The following is an 18,663-nucleotide window of genomic DNA, read 5'->3' on the forward strand; positions in this document are numbered from 1 at the left end:
GTGATAGGATTCTTGAAGTAGGAAATATCAAGGAGAGATCGCTTTACAACATGGTTGGTAACGAACTGAGATGCATATAGAAGACGTACATGTAAAGACATGTGATCTCGTTCGCAGACTCATATGCATAGATAAAACCTCGTAGAGGAGTAGTAGGATGCTCATGGTCCAAATATTATGATCGACTATAAAGGACCCGGTGTAGTCAGCACCTGCTAGTCGTGCAAGGATACATGATTTTCATGACTTTTGTATGGCATGGTAATATGAAGATCCATTTCGATAACCAAAATAAGAGATGTGGAATACCTCTAGAGTCTCCCTTGAATATGACAAAAATGTACTTACCCAGGAAGTCAAGGTTATGGGTGAATGAAATATATACATCTATAAATTTTGAGGAATGAGTGTTGTTATGAAAAAGTAACCCTTGAATAATTGATGTATCTGGGTAAGACTCAAAGGAGCCTATGCTTTGGGTGGGAGACTCATCATGGAGTACTTAAGGGAAGTACAAATGTGCCGCAAGTCAGATTATGATGCAATGTTGTGGGGTCTGGGACTAGTAAGGTTATATGGAGAAGTGACCTAACATTGGACTTGAGACCGATTATGATGATCCTTAAGTAAAGATGCAAATGTAATCACCAATATCAAGCAAGCAAGATGCACTAAATTTAGCAAGGAAGAAATTACTAGTCGACCATGAGAATAAGTTATCCAAGAATGATTTGGGAAAGGTAGTGGTAACTAGAGTGCAAACTTAGATAACAATTAGTACCAACCTAACTTATAGACAAAGAAGAAGAATGCATAGGTTGAACCTTCAACTAGACGAGAGTAATCTTGAGACCATACAACTATGGGGCTGTATGGCTGACATGAACTTATGAGGATAAACTTGTATAACCTACATCGACAAATGTATTGTATGTTCGATAGACATACAAGGTAAACTCCAGAGTAAGAGCATTTGACTTCTAGCACTCTGGAATTGGGCAGTACGAAGGAAGGAATTCAATTAAGTTGACTGATGGATGCTTAGGATTTATATGAAAATTGTATGACCCAACTTTGAATTTCCTCGTTGAACTGGTAAGCAAAGTCATAATGGCATGATTAGATTTACCAAGGAATTTGAGAAGTTAATCGTAGGGGTATGATTAATCATTGATAGTTTAAGTGAGAACTGATGAGTGTAGATCAACATGAACTTTAGACTCCACCCTAACATGGAAGAATAATTTATCAGTGACACAAGGACATCCTGATTTATTAGATTGTGCACCACGAAGTGCGGGAAATGATAATTTGATAAGCCGTACTCATGTGTCTTAGATTGTGCACCATGAAGTGCAAGAAATAAACCCAACAAAGCAAAGAAGGTCGTGGTATCACAATGATTTATCTCCAGCCCCTTTACAAAAAATTGCAAATCAACAATTATAACCATTTCTTATTTCCCGTTCCCCAAATCGCTTTTCTCCTTCTTCTTTTCCTCTTTCTCATCATCATTATCATCCTCCTCATCCTCTTTTTCAACGTCAATTAAAGAATCATCGGCCCTCAACTCCAAAACCCTAACTCCATTATAAGCAACAAGATGCGAGAATTTAAAATCAAGAGTGAATGGTCCGAAAGCAACAATAATACCGTTAACAAAAGCTTTAGAATTTAAGCCAAAGAGAATATGAGTATTATCATCATCGCCGAAATGGTTTATGTTTCATCGCTGAAGAGAGTCCCTTTTAGGAAGGTTTAGTTCTGCTACTAAGGTGATTTGGGATGATCTCTTACTTTTATAAATAATACATGTGACATAAATAATACACGTGACAATCCAGATACGGTTCAAAAATTAGAAAAAAAATCAATTTGAAAAAAATATTAATAGAAGGACTAATATGTCTCTATTAAATTTTGTAAATAATTAAATATACACATTTTTTTTCTTAAGAATTAAACTGAACTCTGCATTTTATGAGAGACTAAAATGAGTATTTATTCTAAATTTTATTTAAATTAAAATAAAAATAAAAACAGTAATTTACATTTGTCACAAAATCTCATAGTCTAAGATAAGGTAAAAGGATAAGAAAATCTAAAACGTGAAAGTAAACATAAAAAACCATACAAAGTACTAGAATCAGAAAAAACAATGTCTTTGATATCAATAACAAAAGATGCCATATTGCTATCTAGTACCATAGTAGTATAGTTGAAGAGAAAGCTTTCATTCTTCACTCTCTTTAAAAAACAGTAATGGAACTAAACTGATAGGTATGGCTACTACTACACGTGTTCTCTTTGTTTCCGCTACCACACATTTTCCCAACCAATGCCATAAATGCTCCCCAGTGGCGAAGTCAATTCCTCTACCAGTTTCCTCTTCCTCATTAACCCTATCTTCTTCTTATTCTACTTCATCTCTTTCACTTCCAACATTAAGAAAAACTCTTAAGGGTGTTAAGAGAGTTGGAATTAGAACAAGTCCTGTTGTTGCCATGGCTCAATCTTCAAAGACTACTGTGCTTGTTACCGGTGCTGGTGGTCGCACAGGTTTGATCTTTTTGTGTTTTGCTTTCATGGGTTTTGTTCAAATTCTTTTCTTTTGCTGTTGGAATGTGTGAAAACTGTGGAATATAAATCTAGGGTTTGTAGATTTCATAGTGTGGAATATGTAGGGTTTTCTTTAAGTTCTTGAGATGGTTTAATTGGTGTTACTTTTCAGGACAACTGGTTTATAAGATATTGAAAGAGAGGTCAGACCAATATGTGGCTAGAGGGCTAGTTAGGACAGAAGAAAGCAAGCAGAAGATTGGTGCTGCAGATGATGTTTTTGTTGGTGATATAAGAGATGCTGAGACTCTTGTTCCTGCAATTCAAGGTATAGATGCTCTCATTATTCTTACAAGTGGAGTACCATTGATGAAACCTGGATTTGATCCAACACAAGGAAATAGACCAGAGTTTTATTTTGATGATGGTGCATACCCGGAACAGGTATTATTAGGCTTTGTTTGGATAAACATGTTAATTAATTGCTCATTATGTTAGTATATAAACTCAAATAAGTCAATTCAAACATGTTTACATTTTCAATATGCTATGCTTAAGTTGACAACTTCATCCTTTTTATTGATATTTTAGTAATTTTTGCACATTAGGTTGACTGGATTGGGCAGAAAAATCAAATTGATGCTGGTGAGAATTCATTTTTTCTCCATTAATCATAGATTATGATATAAACTTATACGTGTTTCTTGTATTGAGAATTTGAAATTATTTTTATTCTACATGAACAGCTAAAGCTGCAGGAGTAAAGCAGATTGTGTTAGTAGGATCTATGGGTGGAACAGACCTTAACAATCCTTTGAACAGCTTGGGTAATGGGAACATATTGGTATGTAATGCTTCCTTCAACATCATTCTGGCCTAATTTTTATGAAAAATCGCAAGTTTTGTAAAGAACGATGTTTTCGTATTGGTTGCAGGTTTGGAAGAGAAAGGCCGAGCAATATCTGGCCGATTCTGGTATTCCATATACGATTATAAGGTGCACCAATCTCTATCTGATACCTGTGCTTACCATATGATTTTTACTCCCTAAAATGCATCGTTAATTTAGTCTTTGTCTGAGCCAGGGCTGGTGGCTTACAAGACAAAGAGGGAGGTATCCGGGAACTCCTCGTAGGGAAGGATGACGAGCTTCTAAAGACTGAAACCAGAACTATAGCTAGACCTGATGTTGCAGAAGTCTGCATTCAGGTAAATTTTTTCACCATCTGTGTATTGGAAACAAATAATCTCTCAAGAATTCAAACTGCGATTCGGGTCGCTGGTGTGGTTACGCTGCGAGCCTTATATTGCCGAAAAATCTGACCATTTCTTAAAATTCATGCTCAAGTATGTGATTTGGATCTCCTTTGGTTAAACAGGCACTGAATTTTGAGGAGGCTCAGTTTAAGGCATTTGACTTGGCATCTAAGCCTGAGGGAAAAGGTTCACCAACAAAGGACTTCAAGGCTTTGTTTTCTCAGATTACTACTCGTTTTTAAATTCGGGTGTCGTTTATGTTATCTTAAAATCCTTCTAACTTACATTCTGGATTGAACGGTAAATCTATTACTATATCTAAAGCAAATTCACATTGTGTTTTGGCAATTTAGAAAATGTTTGTTTCTTAAGCAAATTATAGACTTCCTCAGTTATGTAATCTTTGAGAAAAACTCATGTCTACTTATCAATGCATCAATTCATTATCTTCATATTTCCTTCTTAGTATGTTCACACATGTTTATCATTGCATATGATTGAAGACTAGTTTCATGAAACATAAAACTAAAAGCCAAAAAACTTATACACAAATTTCAAAACCCTTAGAGATGCACAAGTTAACATGGTATTAGGTGTGTATGTGATATCACTGATCACTTTATCTTTATTCTTGCAACACATCCCATTGTGACTGGGCCTTTAGATTTCATTCTTATCAACTAATCCTTTGTGTAAGTCAAAACGCATTCTTTCTTTCTCATTTTTTCCTTCGGTTTCTCTTTCTTCGTCCCTCTCTCACTTTTCTCTCTGCCATACCCAGAAAATCCCTCACTTAATCTTTCATTTTCTTTCAAACATCGCCACTATCGATATAACTGTCACACCACATACATCTTCACACTGATCAACATCACTCTCTGAACTAGGGATGTTCGTGGTTCATGAATTGAATTGAACCGAACCATATTAATGGTTCAATGCAGTTTTTAAAAACACTTTAGCAAAAAATGGTTAATCTGTTTAATCAATTCAATTCAGTTTAAAACCAATTCATAACCGATTCATAATTTCAAACCAGTTTAATTTATTTAAACCAGTTCAAAACCAATTTTTTAAAAAATTGGATTAATTTTTTCACCAAATTCCAAACTGGTTTTCTTATATATTTAAAAAAACTGTTTGTTTTTTGTTTTTATAATAAAATTGAATTCAAATCTGGATTTTTTAAAAAAATTGGTTTATATAGCAGTTTTTTTAAAAAAAGTTGGTTTAAATATTTTGATTTAAATAGAGATTTTTGTATCATCAATTGTGAATATTCCTTATCATTTTTTCTTTATTGGAATTGTCAGAACTCATACATGTTGCTTAAGTCACTTTTAATCTATATAGTTATCAAAATCATTAATAACGTACCTTTCCTTTATGCCTAATCAACAAATCAACAAAGCCATCCTGCTCAGGGAACATGGCCTCTAAATCAGAAGTTTGACAACAATCCCTCCTTTGCATCCAGTAAGCCAGCGTATCATGCAGACCAAATTTATGATCCTTTTTCACCCACATCTGCTGCATCTCCACACCAGAAAGGTAATCTCGGAAAATGAGGGAATTGAGCGGCTACAGATATGAAATACTGACGGTAAAAATCCCAGTAAGCAAAATCATTATAACAACTATGATAGCATCTTATTTGGTCCATTGTTTTCTACGCAATGAAACAAAATTTAATCAACAAAGTTGAGAGGTGGGAAAATGAGTATTGGAAAAATTCAGAATGAGCAAATACACACTACAAACATTTGAATTGATTGATCATAGTCAAGAATTATCAATGGGAAAAGTAAGCTATAGTAACAAATCATCTCCTTCATGTATTGATCTTAGATTTAAGAGCAACCAATTGCAAATGCTATTGAAAATATGTAATAGAAATAAAATTGGTTGGGGAGACTAGGAAACTAATGGTCAGTATATCTTACCCTCAATCATCAACAATTGACACAAAGGATGAGCAACTTCCGGCATCTGGCGTAGAATATAGTTCTGCAAAAGAAAGAATGAAAATTTAACATGTAACAATAAAGTAATAAGACACTAGTTTTTATATCTTTTGACATCTTACCATCCTCAATTCGATCAATATTATCGAGATCCTCACTACTAAGAAAAGATGGAACTACTCCTTTGAGCCAATCTTCAGTACACATAAGTGCTTCCGCACTAGCCGATGTTAAAGAACTACGATATGCATCAAGGATCCTTCCTCCGGTACTGAAAGCCGATTCAGAGGCTACACTGGATATCGGTATGGCTAAAACCTCTCTTGCAATGCTTGCAAGTATTGGATATCGGCTTGAATTCACCTTCCACCACTCTAGCACATCAAAATTTGGAGGACAATTTTCTACTTCTTCTTGAATATACTTCTGTAATTATGTCTCTGATGTGCTGCACTCATCTGATTGGTAGAATTCAGCACAATGGTACGAATCATTAACTGCATTAAAACCACTTGATAGATTAACTGAACTACCTAGACGAGACACTACCCTACCGGAGTATTCATCAAAAATAAACTTCAAATATGAACCCAATTTGGTTTTCAAATATTCTGCATCACTAGTATCATAAATCATAGCTGCCATCCATACCACAAGCTTCAATGTACATCTAGGGTCTAATACCATTGCAATCAATAACAACATGTTAAGGTGGTCAGGTTTTCCCCAATATTTATTGTACTTTGCCTTCATCTTTATAGCCATTGACCTTACCTTTTGATCTTCCGAATTACACATGTTCAGAATGCTTCTTCCAACACCAAAAACCTTAAGCATATACATGTTGCTTGTCACATAAGAAGATCCTGAAATACACTTTGTAGCTTCATGAAATATCTGTAGAAATGGAAGGATTAACTCAACATGCTCCCAATCTTCCGGTCTAGGCACTCCTTTGTCCTTACTCATTTCATTAAAATATTTCCGCTTCTCTGAATTCTAACTCTACAAAGGTCTTATTATGTTTTAATGCACCCTTTAACATTAGATATGTTGAGTTCCACCGAGTCTCACAATCTCTCCCAACATAACCTTTATATCCAATTGTTTCATGATTAATACATTTCTTAAATCTCTGAAACCTCGAAGGAGTACGCCTCACATACCTCACCACTGCACGAATTCTTACAATAGAATCATCAACTTCTTTCATCCCATCCTTTACAATAAGGTTTAATATGTGGGCACAACAACGTGTATGAAGGTATTCTCCATTCAAAACTATGCCATTCTGAGAGTGAAGCCATCTTTTGAGATGTTGAATTCCAACGTCATTTGAAGATGCATTGTCCACGGTAACACTAAGCACACGATTTAGTTCCCAACCATTTAAGCACTTCTTAACTGTTTTGGCCATAATCTCTCCTGTGTAGTCGGTGACTTGAGTAAAATTTAAAATATTTTTTTGTAGCTTCCAATTGTTATCAATGTAATGCCCTATGAGACACATGTAACTAGAGTCTTGGGTAGATGTCCATGTGTCTGTAGTGATACAAACTCGGCGATAATTTTGTGACAAAATAGTCTTCATCTTCGCTTTCTCCACATCCCAATTCTTTAAAATATCACGTGCTAGTGTATTGCGTGATAGGAACTTAAATTTTGGTTGTAAGCCATAAATGAACCTATGTAAATATGGATGCTCTACCTTTTGAAACGGAAGTTCCATGGCTACAAACATTTTTGTCAAGTCCATTCGGCTAACTTCTTGGTCAAATTTGGGAACCGAAGGGGATGAATTAACAATCGCTTCCCTATTTTCCATTGAGCTTGAAGATGGTTCATGCATCGTCACATTCACCGCATTATCTGGATTATCACTACATCTACTCAAATGAGCTAGCATAGCGCTTATTCCACCATTATACTTGATTAAGGAGCCACAATGCTTGCATTTTGCTGACTTTGACATATCTGTGTTCGACGACATTAGTGTAAAATGATTCCATGATTATGACCGATTTTTACGCTTTTGAGGCAACAAACCAGTATTATTAGAAACTGGAGGTGTATAACCAATATGTTCTTCTGTCTCAAAGTCCATAACACTGTCATGACCATCCATATCGAAGTTGCTAGAATTTTGCTGAAAAGTTTTAAGCATCCATCTGATCTATAAGGAGAAGCTAGCTGCAAAAGCCATAAGATAAATTGTTATTCACTTATATTCTTACAATAATACTACTATAAGTAATTCTGTAACCCAAATTAGCACAATAAAATCAAACATTTTGAGATTGATCTTCATTTCATAAAAGAGAAATTAAATTCTAGAATTATATGTATAGTGTTTGTGACCTCTAATAAAATACTACTACAATGAATTGAGAGCTAATAAAATGATAAACACAAATAGGTCACCACATGTCTACTAAGTATGCCACAACATGTTACTAATATGACGATAATTAGTTTGATAAACACGGTAGTAGCCAGTGCAAATCTGTAATAGGTTCTTATTTTTCCTTATATGAATTCTTTTTCGTCTTAAGGTAGTAGGTTTGTCTTGGACCTGGTTTCAGTGTGAAACATATTAGCTTTCATAAAATGCAAAACCGTCTACAAAGATTGATCATAGTTTGCTTGCATTGAAAAGATAAATCAAATAAGGATGAACTTAAGTTCAAGTATAAAACCAGCATAAAAAATCAACAGAATCAGAAGTTAAAATTAAGAAACATTGTTTACAGGCATGCTATATTTTCCACATTGAACAGAAGGTGTGGTTCCAAATGAGTTTGTAATGGCTGCTGCTTGTACAACTGTAGAAGTTTTCCAATGAACTTCTAAAGTAAGTGTAGAAAAGAATCATTTTTGACAAGTAAATTGGTGTATTTATAGCTGAGCTTGAAACACAGAAACTTCTAAAGTGAGTGTAGAAAAGAATCAAGATTTTCTTAATATGTCTTCATCATTTTGACCAAAGTAGAAAATAACCCTAATTACTAATAGACTAATACAAATATTAGAAAGTTTTCCAATGAACACTCCCCAAGTTTCTTTGACAAACAATTGTCATTACAATACCAAAGAATATAAAAGAAAGAGATGATAATTGACTTTGAACTGTAAGAAATGTTTGAGTGAAAACTGACAACAAATATAATTTTGATCTCATTTGCATAGATAACTTACGTAAAGAGAAAACAACATAACGTACAAAACGTTGACAGGAAGCAAAATAGTCTTTCGATTTTACCTATCTAGAATTATGTCCAATAATTATCCACCCTCGCATAACCTGACAAGAACAATACTATCTCATTAGTTCAGGATAAATGACTAGTTTAGCTTAAAAGTTATATGTACTACCCAGCTTTAAATTATGCTCATATTTTGAAGATTCTTGAAAACATGTACTTGTGATGAAATCCTTTACAGGAAAAATTTCAGGAGAACACAAATCAACCAGTAGATTAAAATTCAAATAAAATCCTATCAAGACTAAAAGCAATTTTCAGATATTATTTCAATTCAAAGTGAAATTGAGAGCAGAAAATAACAGGTTTACCTTAAAAAGAGTCGAGACAAGAGTTTCTACGAGCAAGATCCGAGTAGAGAAGGTGAAATTTGGTGAAATCGAAATCGAGTTAAATCGAAACCGAGTGAAAATGGAACATATCGAAAATGAAATCGAGTGAAATTTGAAATCAATTGAAATCGAAATCGATTCAAAACAAATAGAAGGTGAAATTGAAATTGATGTTGAGTTTGAATTGGAGAGAAGATGATTTAGGGTTCATATTTCATATTTGGGAAAGAACACGTAATGTGAAAATGAAAAGGTTATGATAATAGTAACTGACTAAGAAATATTAAAAGATTATAATTAAAATATTTATCATTTTAATATAATGATTTATTAAGTTTATTGAATTTGTTAAATAATAGTATTTATATTTTAGATAAAATTGTGGAAAGAGTTTATAAGAGTTTAAACTGGTTTTTAAATTCAATTAGATTAATTGAATTGGTTAAAATAAATAATTCAATTTATTAACCATTTAAATAATTTAAGTTTTTTATGGTTCAATTCAGTTCAGATTAGGTATTTGGATCAGTTAACCAAATTTTTGAACACCCCTACTCCGGACCAACCACCATTAACAATTTCATTCCCAATTAAAACCCTACCATTCATTTCAACAATCAATCTTATATGCTAGACCCATTTTTCATACATCCTTCAAATAATCTTAGACATGAAATAGTTTCTCCATCTTTAAACAACAACATCAACTATCACTCTTGGTCAAGATCAACCAAAGTGGCACTTAGATCGAAGAACAAATTAGGATTCATCGAAGAAACTCTAATTCGCCTAACAACCCCGAATCAAATAACCATGGTGTTGGATCGTTCTAATAACAGGGATTACAAACTCCATAGATGCTGGTATTGTTGAAAGTGTTCTTTGGATGAAGTCAACTCAAAAAATTTGGCAAGATTCAAAAGATCGTTACCATTAGGAAAATATCTTTTGTATCTTTGATTTGCAAGAAGAAGTATACTCTTTGAAGCAAGGGGATCGGTCCATCACATATTTTTTCATTAGTCTAAAAAAGATGTGACAAAAACTAGAGAAATTTCGTCGCCTCCCAACATGCAATTACGTTGTTCAATGCTATTTACTTCTTCTACCAACAATAAGAAATTATTGCGACAATGACATGTCATTTGCTTTCTCAAAGGGCTCAATGAACACTTCGGTCTCGTTCGATCCCAAACAATGCTAATGTGTTTGCTTCTGGACATCAACAAGGTTTTCTCGATATTTATTCAACATGAGCACCAACATCCAACCTTAACTAATGAAGATAAACTCATTGCTCAACTCACAAAACCCTATCACAACCTTTGTTCCCCAAATTCTTTTGCAAAGTCCCTTCCTAAAGGTTGTGGAAGAGGGATCAAGATATATTGTTATTGTCACAAGTTTGTCCAAATAATCGAAGTTAACTTCAAGAAGCATGGGCTCCCTCCATATCTCAAAAAAATGAACCTAGCCCAAGCTTCTACCGATGATACATTTATGAAGACACTACTCAAGAACAACTTAAAGATTTCTCTTCCACTAATGTATCAGTCAACTAAAGTATCTCACATGGATGGTACCTAGGAAAACGACAAGAAGAATTCTAAGATACCTAAACGGAACAATCAATAATGATATTCTTTTTCCTGGTAGCAAAAGTAATGATGATGTAGTGATCACATGTTATTCAGATTTAGATTGGTGTGGACACAAGTCTGATAGAAGGAGTACAAATGGCTACTTCTTCAAGGTTTTTGGTGCACCAATCTCATGGTGTTCTAGAAAAAAACACTTGTTGCACTATCTTCACATGAAGCATAATATATTGCAATATCTTATGCAACAAGCCAAACAATTTGGATTGAATCACTGCTTAAAAAGTTAAAAGTTCCAATTAGAAAACCATATTTTCTACAATTGAATAAAAGTCCAACTATTAATTTGGTAAATAATTTGGTTCTTCATGGTAGGAGCAAGCACGTAGAATTTAGATCTCGTTGCTCGAGGGAGTAGCTGAATCAAGGAAATCTTGAAATAAGACATTACTCAAGTGAATCTCAGTTGGAAGATATCTTCACTCAAGTGAATCTCAGTTGAAATAAGACATTACAAAAAACCAAGAGTTATTTAATTCCAATAGTTGACATGTTTTAATTAGTTTACATGGTTGTTGTATTTATTAGGTTAGATTATAGGGATCATATTCTGAGATAATCCAACATTATGGTATGTAGAAGTAAGAGTTACTTAGAAGGTTGGTATGTAGTAAAGTTACGCAGTTACTTCCTACTTAAGTGTAGTGTTATATTTGTAAAAGGCCTAACAAAGGTGGGATGGTTGTAGCCCTTAGAGAGGGCGAAGGCCACATGTCACCCTTAAGAGGAATCGCCTCGACCTCAAGTGTCTCCCGTTCGCCAGTTATGGAAAACATGGGATAACATATTCCTTGGGTAGAGAGGAGTCATAGTTAATAGCTAATCCACGTCTTCTTGGGAAGTAGGGATTCAACAGTCCACTACTTTGACTGAGTGAGCGGTTATCATTCCCAAGGAAAATTTAGGCCCAACGGCCTCTATAAGTATTCCTCCCCTAACGAGAGAATGACAGATCATAACTTAATCATATTATGCATATCACAGAGCCTCTCACCTTACGTGAGTTAGCCTCTCATAAACACCGTAAAACCACCATACAGGGCCTCTCGTTGCAGTGGGAAAATTATAACTGTTATAAACCTACTAAGGCCTTTGAGTGTCCCCTACCCTTGTAGGGATACCACACACACATGTACTTTTTGACTAGTACAGTTGCGTCCACCATGAGCCCCCGGTAAAACTAACTTGGGTCACACCTCTTTCATCATCATTTTCTCCATCTCCACCGAGGATGGCATACAAAACTCCAGATTCCAGGGTCAACACCATAGCTGGAGGTTTCACTTGTGGATGAAGCTCCAACTCCCCCCAAAGGAAATATGCCAGGAAGGTGTTAACCAACAACATCATACCTCAGGGTTCCATAAAAGGGAACAAGGAGAATCAAGAACCAACATCACCTTTTATAGCAATGATGCCTCTAGAATCCTCCCTCATGCCTTGGTCATCATGATGCAACATGGCAACTCAGACATCAAGCATGTCTTGATAAATCCAGAAAATTTTGCTGATGTTGTGTTCTAGGATACTTTCCAGGGGCTCCAGCTCGACCCCAACGACATCAGAGCCTTTCAGGGTTCGTTAGTAGGACTGTCAGGTGAACATATACATGTGAAATGACACATAACCTTAGAGATAACTAGTGGAGAGGGAACAAGCGCTAAGGAAATTGAAGTCAACTACCTCATAGTAGACGTCGTGTCGCCCAACAACATCATTTTAGGTCGCCCTGCCATCAATGCATTATGGGCGGTTATTTCCACCAGGTATTTGGTCCTAAAGTACATGCTGCCTATTGGGCGAGTAGAGACAATGCTAGGAGACTAGTAAAGTGCTCAAGAGTGTTACCATAATAGCTTAGTTATGGAAAAGGAAGAGTTTTCCCTTATGGGTGCCCCTTCCAGAAGCCAGACAACGATTATTGAGATCCGAGACTAGGAGTTGACAACGAGAGGCACATAGGACTTGAAGCAAGTCAAGATAGGCCCCTCACCCCATCAGATGACAAAGATAGACATTCCACTCACCAGGAAGAAGAAAGTGAGATAGTCGACCAACTCGCCTGAAATGTTGACTTGTTTGCCCGGGCTCCCTCTAACATGCCAGGAATCGACACTAGAGTGGTGTGTCATCGCCTCATGGTTAACCCTTCTTCCAAGACAGTGGCACATAGGAAACGGAAAGTTGGAGAGGAGAAGACGACCACCCTTGACGAGGAAGTAGGCAAGCTGTCCAGCGTCAGGTTCATCACAAAAACAAAGTATCTCACCTAGCTAGCGAATGTAGTGTTGGTGAGGAACGCAACAAACAAGTGACGCCTGTGTGTAAACTTCACCAACTTAAATATCGCCTGACCTAAGGACCCATATCCATTTCCAGACATTGAATGCCTAAATTGACGGGTCCTAAAGTTATCACACATTGAGTTTCATAGACGGCTACTCGGGGTACAATCAAATTCACATGGATTCCTTTGACGCTCCCAAGATGGCATTCACGTTGAATCATGACAACTACTACTACAATGTCATGCCCTTTGGCCTCAAGAATGGTGGAAACGTAACACCCTAATTCCCCGACTTAACATTTAGTAAATAATTCAATTGTAACTCAACACTTAGAGTTTCATGCATCTTTCACCAAACATAAAAACTAACAAAATATAATCATGTGAATTTAGCAGCGGAAACAATAAAGTTTGACATATAACTTCTCAACAACAAATGAATAACAAAGTGATTCAACAACTTCAAAGTGAATAAGACATGTAACAACGAAATACAGACAACACTTCCCCAATGTTACATATCCGAGCGACTCCACTAAAGACCCGAACGATAAATAACTAAAGAGGCCTCAACATCATCCTCTAGCTCAAGCAACTACTCCTCTACCTGATTGTCTGTACTCCAAAGAAACACAAATACCACAACAAACACACAGGGGTGAGAATATGCTCAAATATATTAATGGTGCAAAACATAGCAATGGTAGCATATTCATAAAAATCAATAAGCACATAACATATTCACAACAACGAAACACTTCACGATACTTTTATATGTGCAATATGGCTAACAATCTCGACTCAATGCATGTGGTACCAATTTGGACATCAGAGATATGTTACTAATTTTTTTCCTTACTCACTCCCGATCCCCTCTTCTGAACCAGAGCCCACCATAATCGTCATTGATCTCCATTACTAAATCAATAACGTTTCACTAATCTCATTAATGAAATCAGCTACTCGCTTCCGATCCCTACTTCTGAACCAAAGCTCACCATAACTGTCACTGATTCCCATTACTAAATCAGTAACACTTCACTGATCGCGTTACTAAAATCATCTACTCACTCATAGTCCCCACTTCTTAACCAGAGTTCACCACCGAATAGAAGTTCATACATCATGATGCGTGGACTCAACAACAACATGCAAATATGATCATTCACAATTGGCCCCACTTCTGACCGTGTAAACTGTCAATTGTAAACTGTCAATAAGTCCATCACCTTAACACAACAAGTATGATATACACATATATTCAACAATACATAATCATACAATTATATTCACATTCCAAATGTTATTCAATTTCTCATAATATTTTATCACAATAATATCATCTCAACATCAACATCAACATTAACATTCCTCCTCATGGGTAATCATTAATTCAATCAATCACAACAATCAACACAAAAAAATTTCATTGTCATTAACCATCAATTAACATTAAACAACAAGTAACACCATATAATCACGTCCTCAAGTATACTATTAACCTATTAAGACCTTACCATGAGGTATTACTATGCATTAGCTTTCCAACGCTTCAAACGGAATCACGAAAATTAAGTTACGTCATTTTTAATTATGCAATTTCCCACCCATACAATGGTAACCGGTTATGCTCAGTGTGTAACCGGTTACAGGCACGAAAAATAGCCCAAAAGTCCATTTTTCTCACAGGTAACCGATTACCACTGTGCCCAGAGTCCAAATTCACCATTGGAGTCTTATCAAAGCTCCGATTTTGACCCCCAGCCACCCAAATCGAACAAAAAACAACATATGCATATTATACCATGATTAATACATCTTATATTCAATGATAAACACCTAATCCATCACTTTTTTTTATAAATTTAAGGTTATGTAATACCAAAATACATCAACCACCAACAATAACATTCTGGTTCACATAACTATATCATGTATAACTTTCAGCATAAAATAAAATACAAATTTTACATATCCCACAATAATTATAACAAAATTTTCACATATTTCTCACAATAACACATAAACATTAGCAATGGTGAAAAAGACGGGGAAAACCTAAAGGGGGTGAGGATCCCTCTCCACCCTTCATGCATTTGACACCAATGTTAGAGCAATCTCCCCCTTACCTTAATTTTCAACAAGAGCAAGCTTTTGCTATGACTTCTTCCTCTCTCTCAAACCCGTGTTTTGCCTCTTCTCCCAATTTTCTCTTTCTCATAATTTCCTCCAATTCCATGTACTTATGATTCTAAAGCTCCAATAATCCTCCTTATTAATATTAACCTAATTTTTCGATTTCTAATAATTTTACCATTCCCCTAACGTATTCTTATTTTTCAATAATCCTAATTTCCTCCCAAATCTCATGAATTCTCTATTTTCTTATTATTTTAATCATTTAAAATTAACCAAGGTTCTAAATAATTATCACCACTCTCCATAAATCCTACAAAAATATCCAAGCACACCAATACTTAAATAAAACTAATTATGAATATATGAATGAATAAGAAATTAAAAAAATAAAAAATGGAAAAATAAATGAACACAATGATGTATACTACTTCTCCTTATCAACCAAGGGTACATCTAGTCCCTTTACACCTCGTGAGAGATTTCACTATTGTTAGATATTTGTACAAGCCTCATACAAAAACTTCTCCTAAAATATTCTAACAACAACAAAGAAGCAAACCACTTCCTTGATTTCCAACCACACCAACAACTATTGTGGACTTTGAATTAGTTCAATTCAAAAAAACCTTTTTCATAATCATCAAACACTGTGATGATTCTCACAAAAATTGAAAGTACATCATTTTCTATTTACACAAACTTATCACCACACACTTTGGTGATTAAGTCCCAATATACTCTGAACAATTTGAATAAGAATAATTCTTGAAGTAATTCCAAAATGAAAAATGATCTTCTCTTTCTATATATTACAACTCAATTATATAGACCTTAAATGCTCAAAAAATATTATGAAACTTTTATGAATGATTTGAAGGTTATGCACAAAGTTTCAACATTTTTAAAATGAATGAACACTTAAAAAGTTAATTTGAATTGTATTAAAATTTGTATGAAAAAGGTAATTTGAATTTATAATGTATTTTCCCTTAAATACATCATAAGAAACCTCTATGAATTGATGCAAAAGTTTGAGACATTTTCATGAAGGCTTGCAATAGTTTAGAATGACAATGGTTCATGAAAAGATACAATTTTTAATTATGTTCAGGACTTTTTAAGTCGGTTAAACATATATATTAACAAGTGAAGAACGACTTTTGAATTTAAAATAATTTTTCAAATTTCAAATAGAAACAAGTTTTGTTAAATCAGTTAACCATACCTGACTTAAAATATGCAGACATCTTTTTTAAACTCAATTTTTTATGCATGATAATTTGAGAACTTTAGATATGAATATGAGTATTATTTTTTGAACGTCTAAGTTTTATACATAATGAATTACAATTGAGTACCTTAACATCAATATCAATTTCCTTTACTTCCAAAATATACATAAGCTTATGCATTCTTGATTTCAAACTTTTTCTTTTCTGATAAGTTTTTGTCTTCATCATAATTAAACTAAGATAGATGATGAACATCTTTTTCCAAATTCTATCTCAGATAATATTTTAAATTCTTCCAATTCACCTCTCATGACTAAATCACCCACACCAACACCACACAAATTACCGAAACTCGTATCAAAACACACCCCTTCACCACAACACGACAAAAACTTATCTATGGGTCATATCACTTCATCCCCTAAACCAACCCTTGAATCATATACTCCTAACATAACTCAAGTGCTAAGGATTTTTTCTCAACAAGAAACTGTCCCTTTTCTAGAGGAATTAACAAATCACCTAGCTGGTGAATTATCTTTTGATCATAACTAGCTAGCTTGTGTATTTGTTTCAGAGCAACCATCACCCATCAATGTCATGCTTGAACCGCCCATTGAGGTTTCTAGTGCTATATCCTCTAGCACTAGCTCAAGTTTTGATTATGGTGCATCAGACTTTAGACTTCTCAACATCATGCTTCTCCAAGCCATCCCTATGGAAATTGCACCTTCTGTTAATCCTCCAACCAAACCTTGTTCAGACTAAAATTCCTATACAATCTGAATCTGAATAATGAAACCAAGCCCAACCAATACCTAAACAAAAAATTCCCATTCATACCAGTCTTGAACACTAACAAAATCCTGTTCAATCTAAACATGAAGTTGCTACTCAAAGTGAGGTTGAACATGTAACTCTAAACCAATCTCCATAAGATCCCACAACTGACCACACTATACCAGAACCACTTCATGTCCAAAATTCTGAACCATCTGAACATCACAACTCACCTTCTAGGCCAGATGATGTCATGTAATAATATAATACAGTACCTCTACCAGGTCCTTATACACCTCATCCTTCTATCAACCTAAACCAAACCTCCCACCTCACATAAACTACAAAATGGAAGAGTTTTAAACTGTTATTTTTGATAGAGTTCAAAATTTGGTTGCTGAGAGGCTCGTATCATCCGATCTCATAGCATATGAAACTAAATGGGACTCTCTTAGAACCTTTGCAGACACAGTTCTGTAGAATTTGAAGTCCTTCTCTTATGAGTTTGTATCTTCTTCTAGTTAGAAGCTTGACCACTTGGAGAAGAAGTTGACTTCTGTTGCTACCAAACAAGAAAAAAATGGATGTCCAATTGAAGAATTTTGTTGCAAGACAAGATGAAATGGTTCTGACCCAAAGGCTATCCTGGAGCTTCTGAGGCAAAAACCTTAAGCTTTAGGATTTATAACACCCTTTTATTTTATCTTTTAAAAAAATTGTTGTTTTCTGTCTAACTCTTTTTTGGTTATATGAAATTATTTTTCTTCAGTATCTTTTCTATTTCCTTTCATTATTTTTGTTAATGACAAAATGGGGAGTAGATATATAAGTATTTAAGTACCTGAAACATGACAATTATTATCTTACTTAAATTCTGAAGAACGTTATATATGTTTAAATTTAGTTAACCTGAATATGACTTAGGAGGAGCTTACAAACCTCACCTTATGGGCTATTAGACTCATGAGGAGCTTACAAACCTCAAACCCTGAAGTTAACTAGTTAATTAAATTATCAACCATTATTCTTAAATAATTATGTTTGTCATCATCAAAAAGGGGGAGATTGTTGAAACAAAATTAGTTTGCTCCATATCCCTTGGGTTTTGATGATAATAAAGTATTTAAAGAACAATTGGGTATACTAATGTTTGTTCAAGTGTATAGGACCATAGACTAAAATTTCATATAGAAAT

At 34.7% G+C, this 18,663-nt stretch overlaps 1 protein-coding gene across 1 annotated transcript; it reads left to right on the plus strand.

Annotated features, from left to right (window-relative positions):
- The first annotated feature begins 2,115 nt into the window (after window positions 1-2,115).
- On the plus strand, window positions 2,116-4,268 carry LOC127127622 (uncharacterized protein At5g02240). The gene is made up of 7 exons (XM_051056870.1): window positions 2,116-2,559; window positions 2,732-3,003; window positions 3,168-3,204; window positions 3,306-3,403; window positions 3,495-3,556; window positions 3,645-3,768; window positions 3,939-4,268. Exons 1-7 carry the CDS (start codon window positions 2,283-2,285, stop codon window positions 4,056-4,058), a joined length of 990 nt encoding a protein of 329 aa, XP_050912827.1. The 5' UTR covers window positions 2,116-2,282; the 3' UTR covers window positions 4,059-4,268.
- Window positions 4,269-18,663: the final 14,395 nt, after the last annotated feature.

This window comes from Lathyrus oleraceus, chromosome 3 (assembly GCF_024323335.1).
Source record: "Lathyrus oleraceus cultivar Zhongwan6 chromosome 3, CAAS_Psat_ZW6_1.0, whole genome shotgun sequence".
In the NCBI taxonomy this organism is placed as follows: domain Eukaryota; kingdom Viridiplantae; phylum Streptophyta; class Magnoliopsida; order Fabales; family Fabaceae; genus Lathyrus; species Lathyrus oleraceus.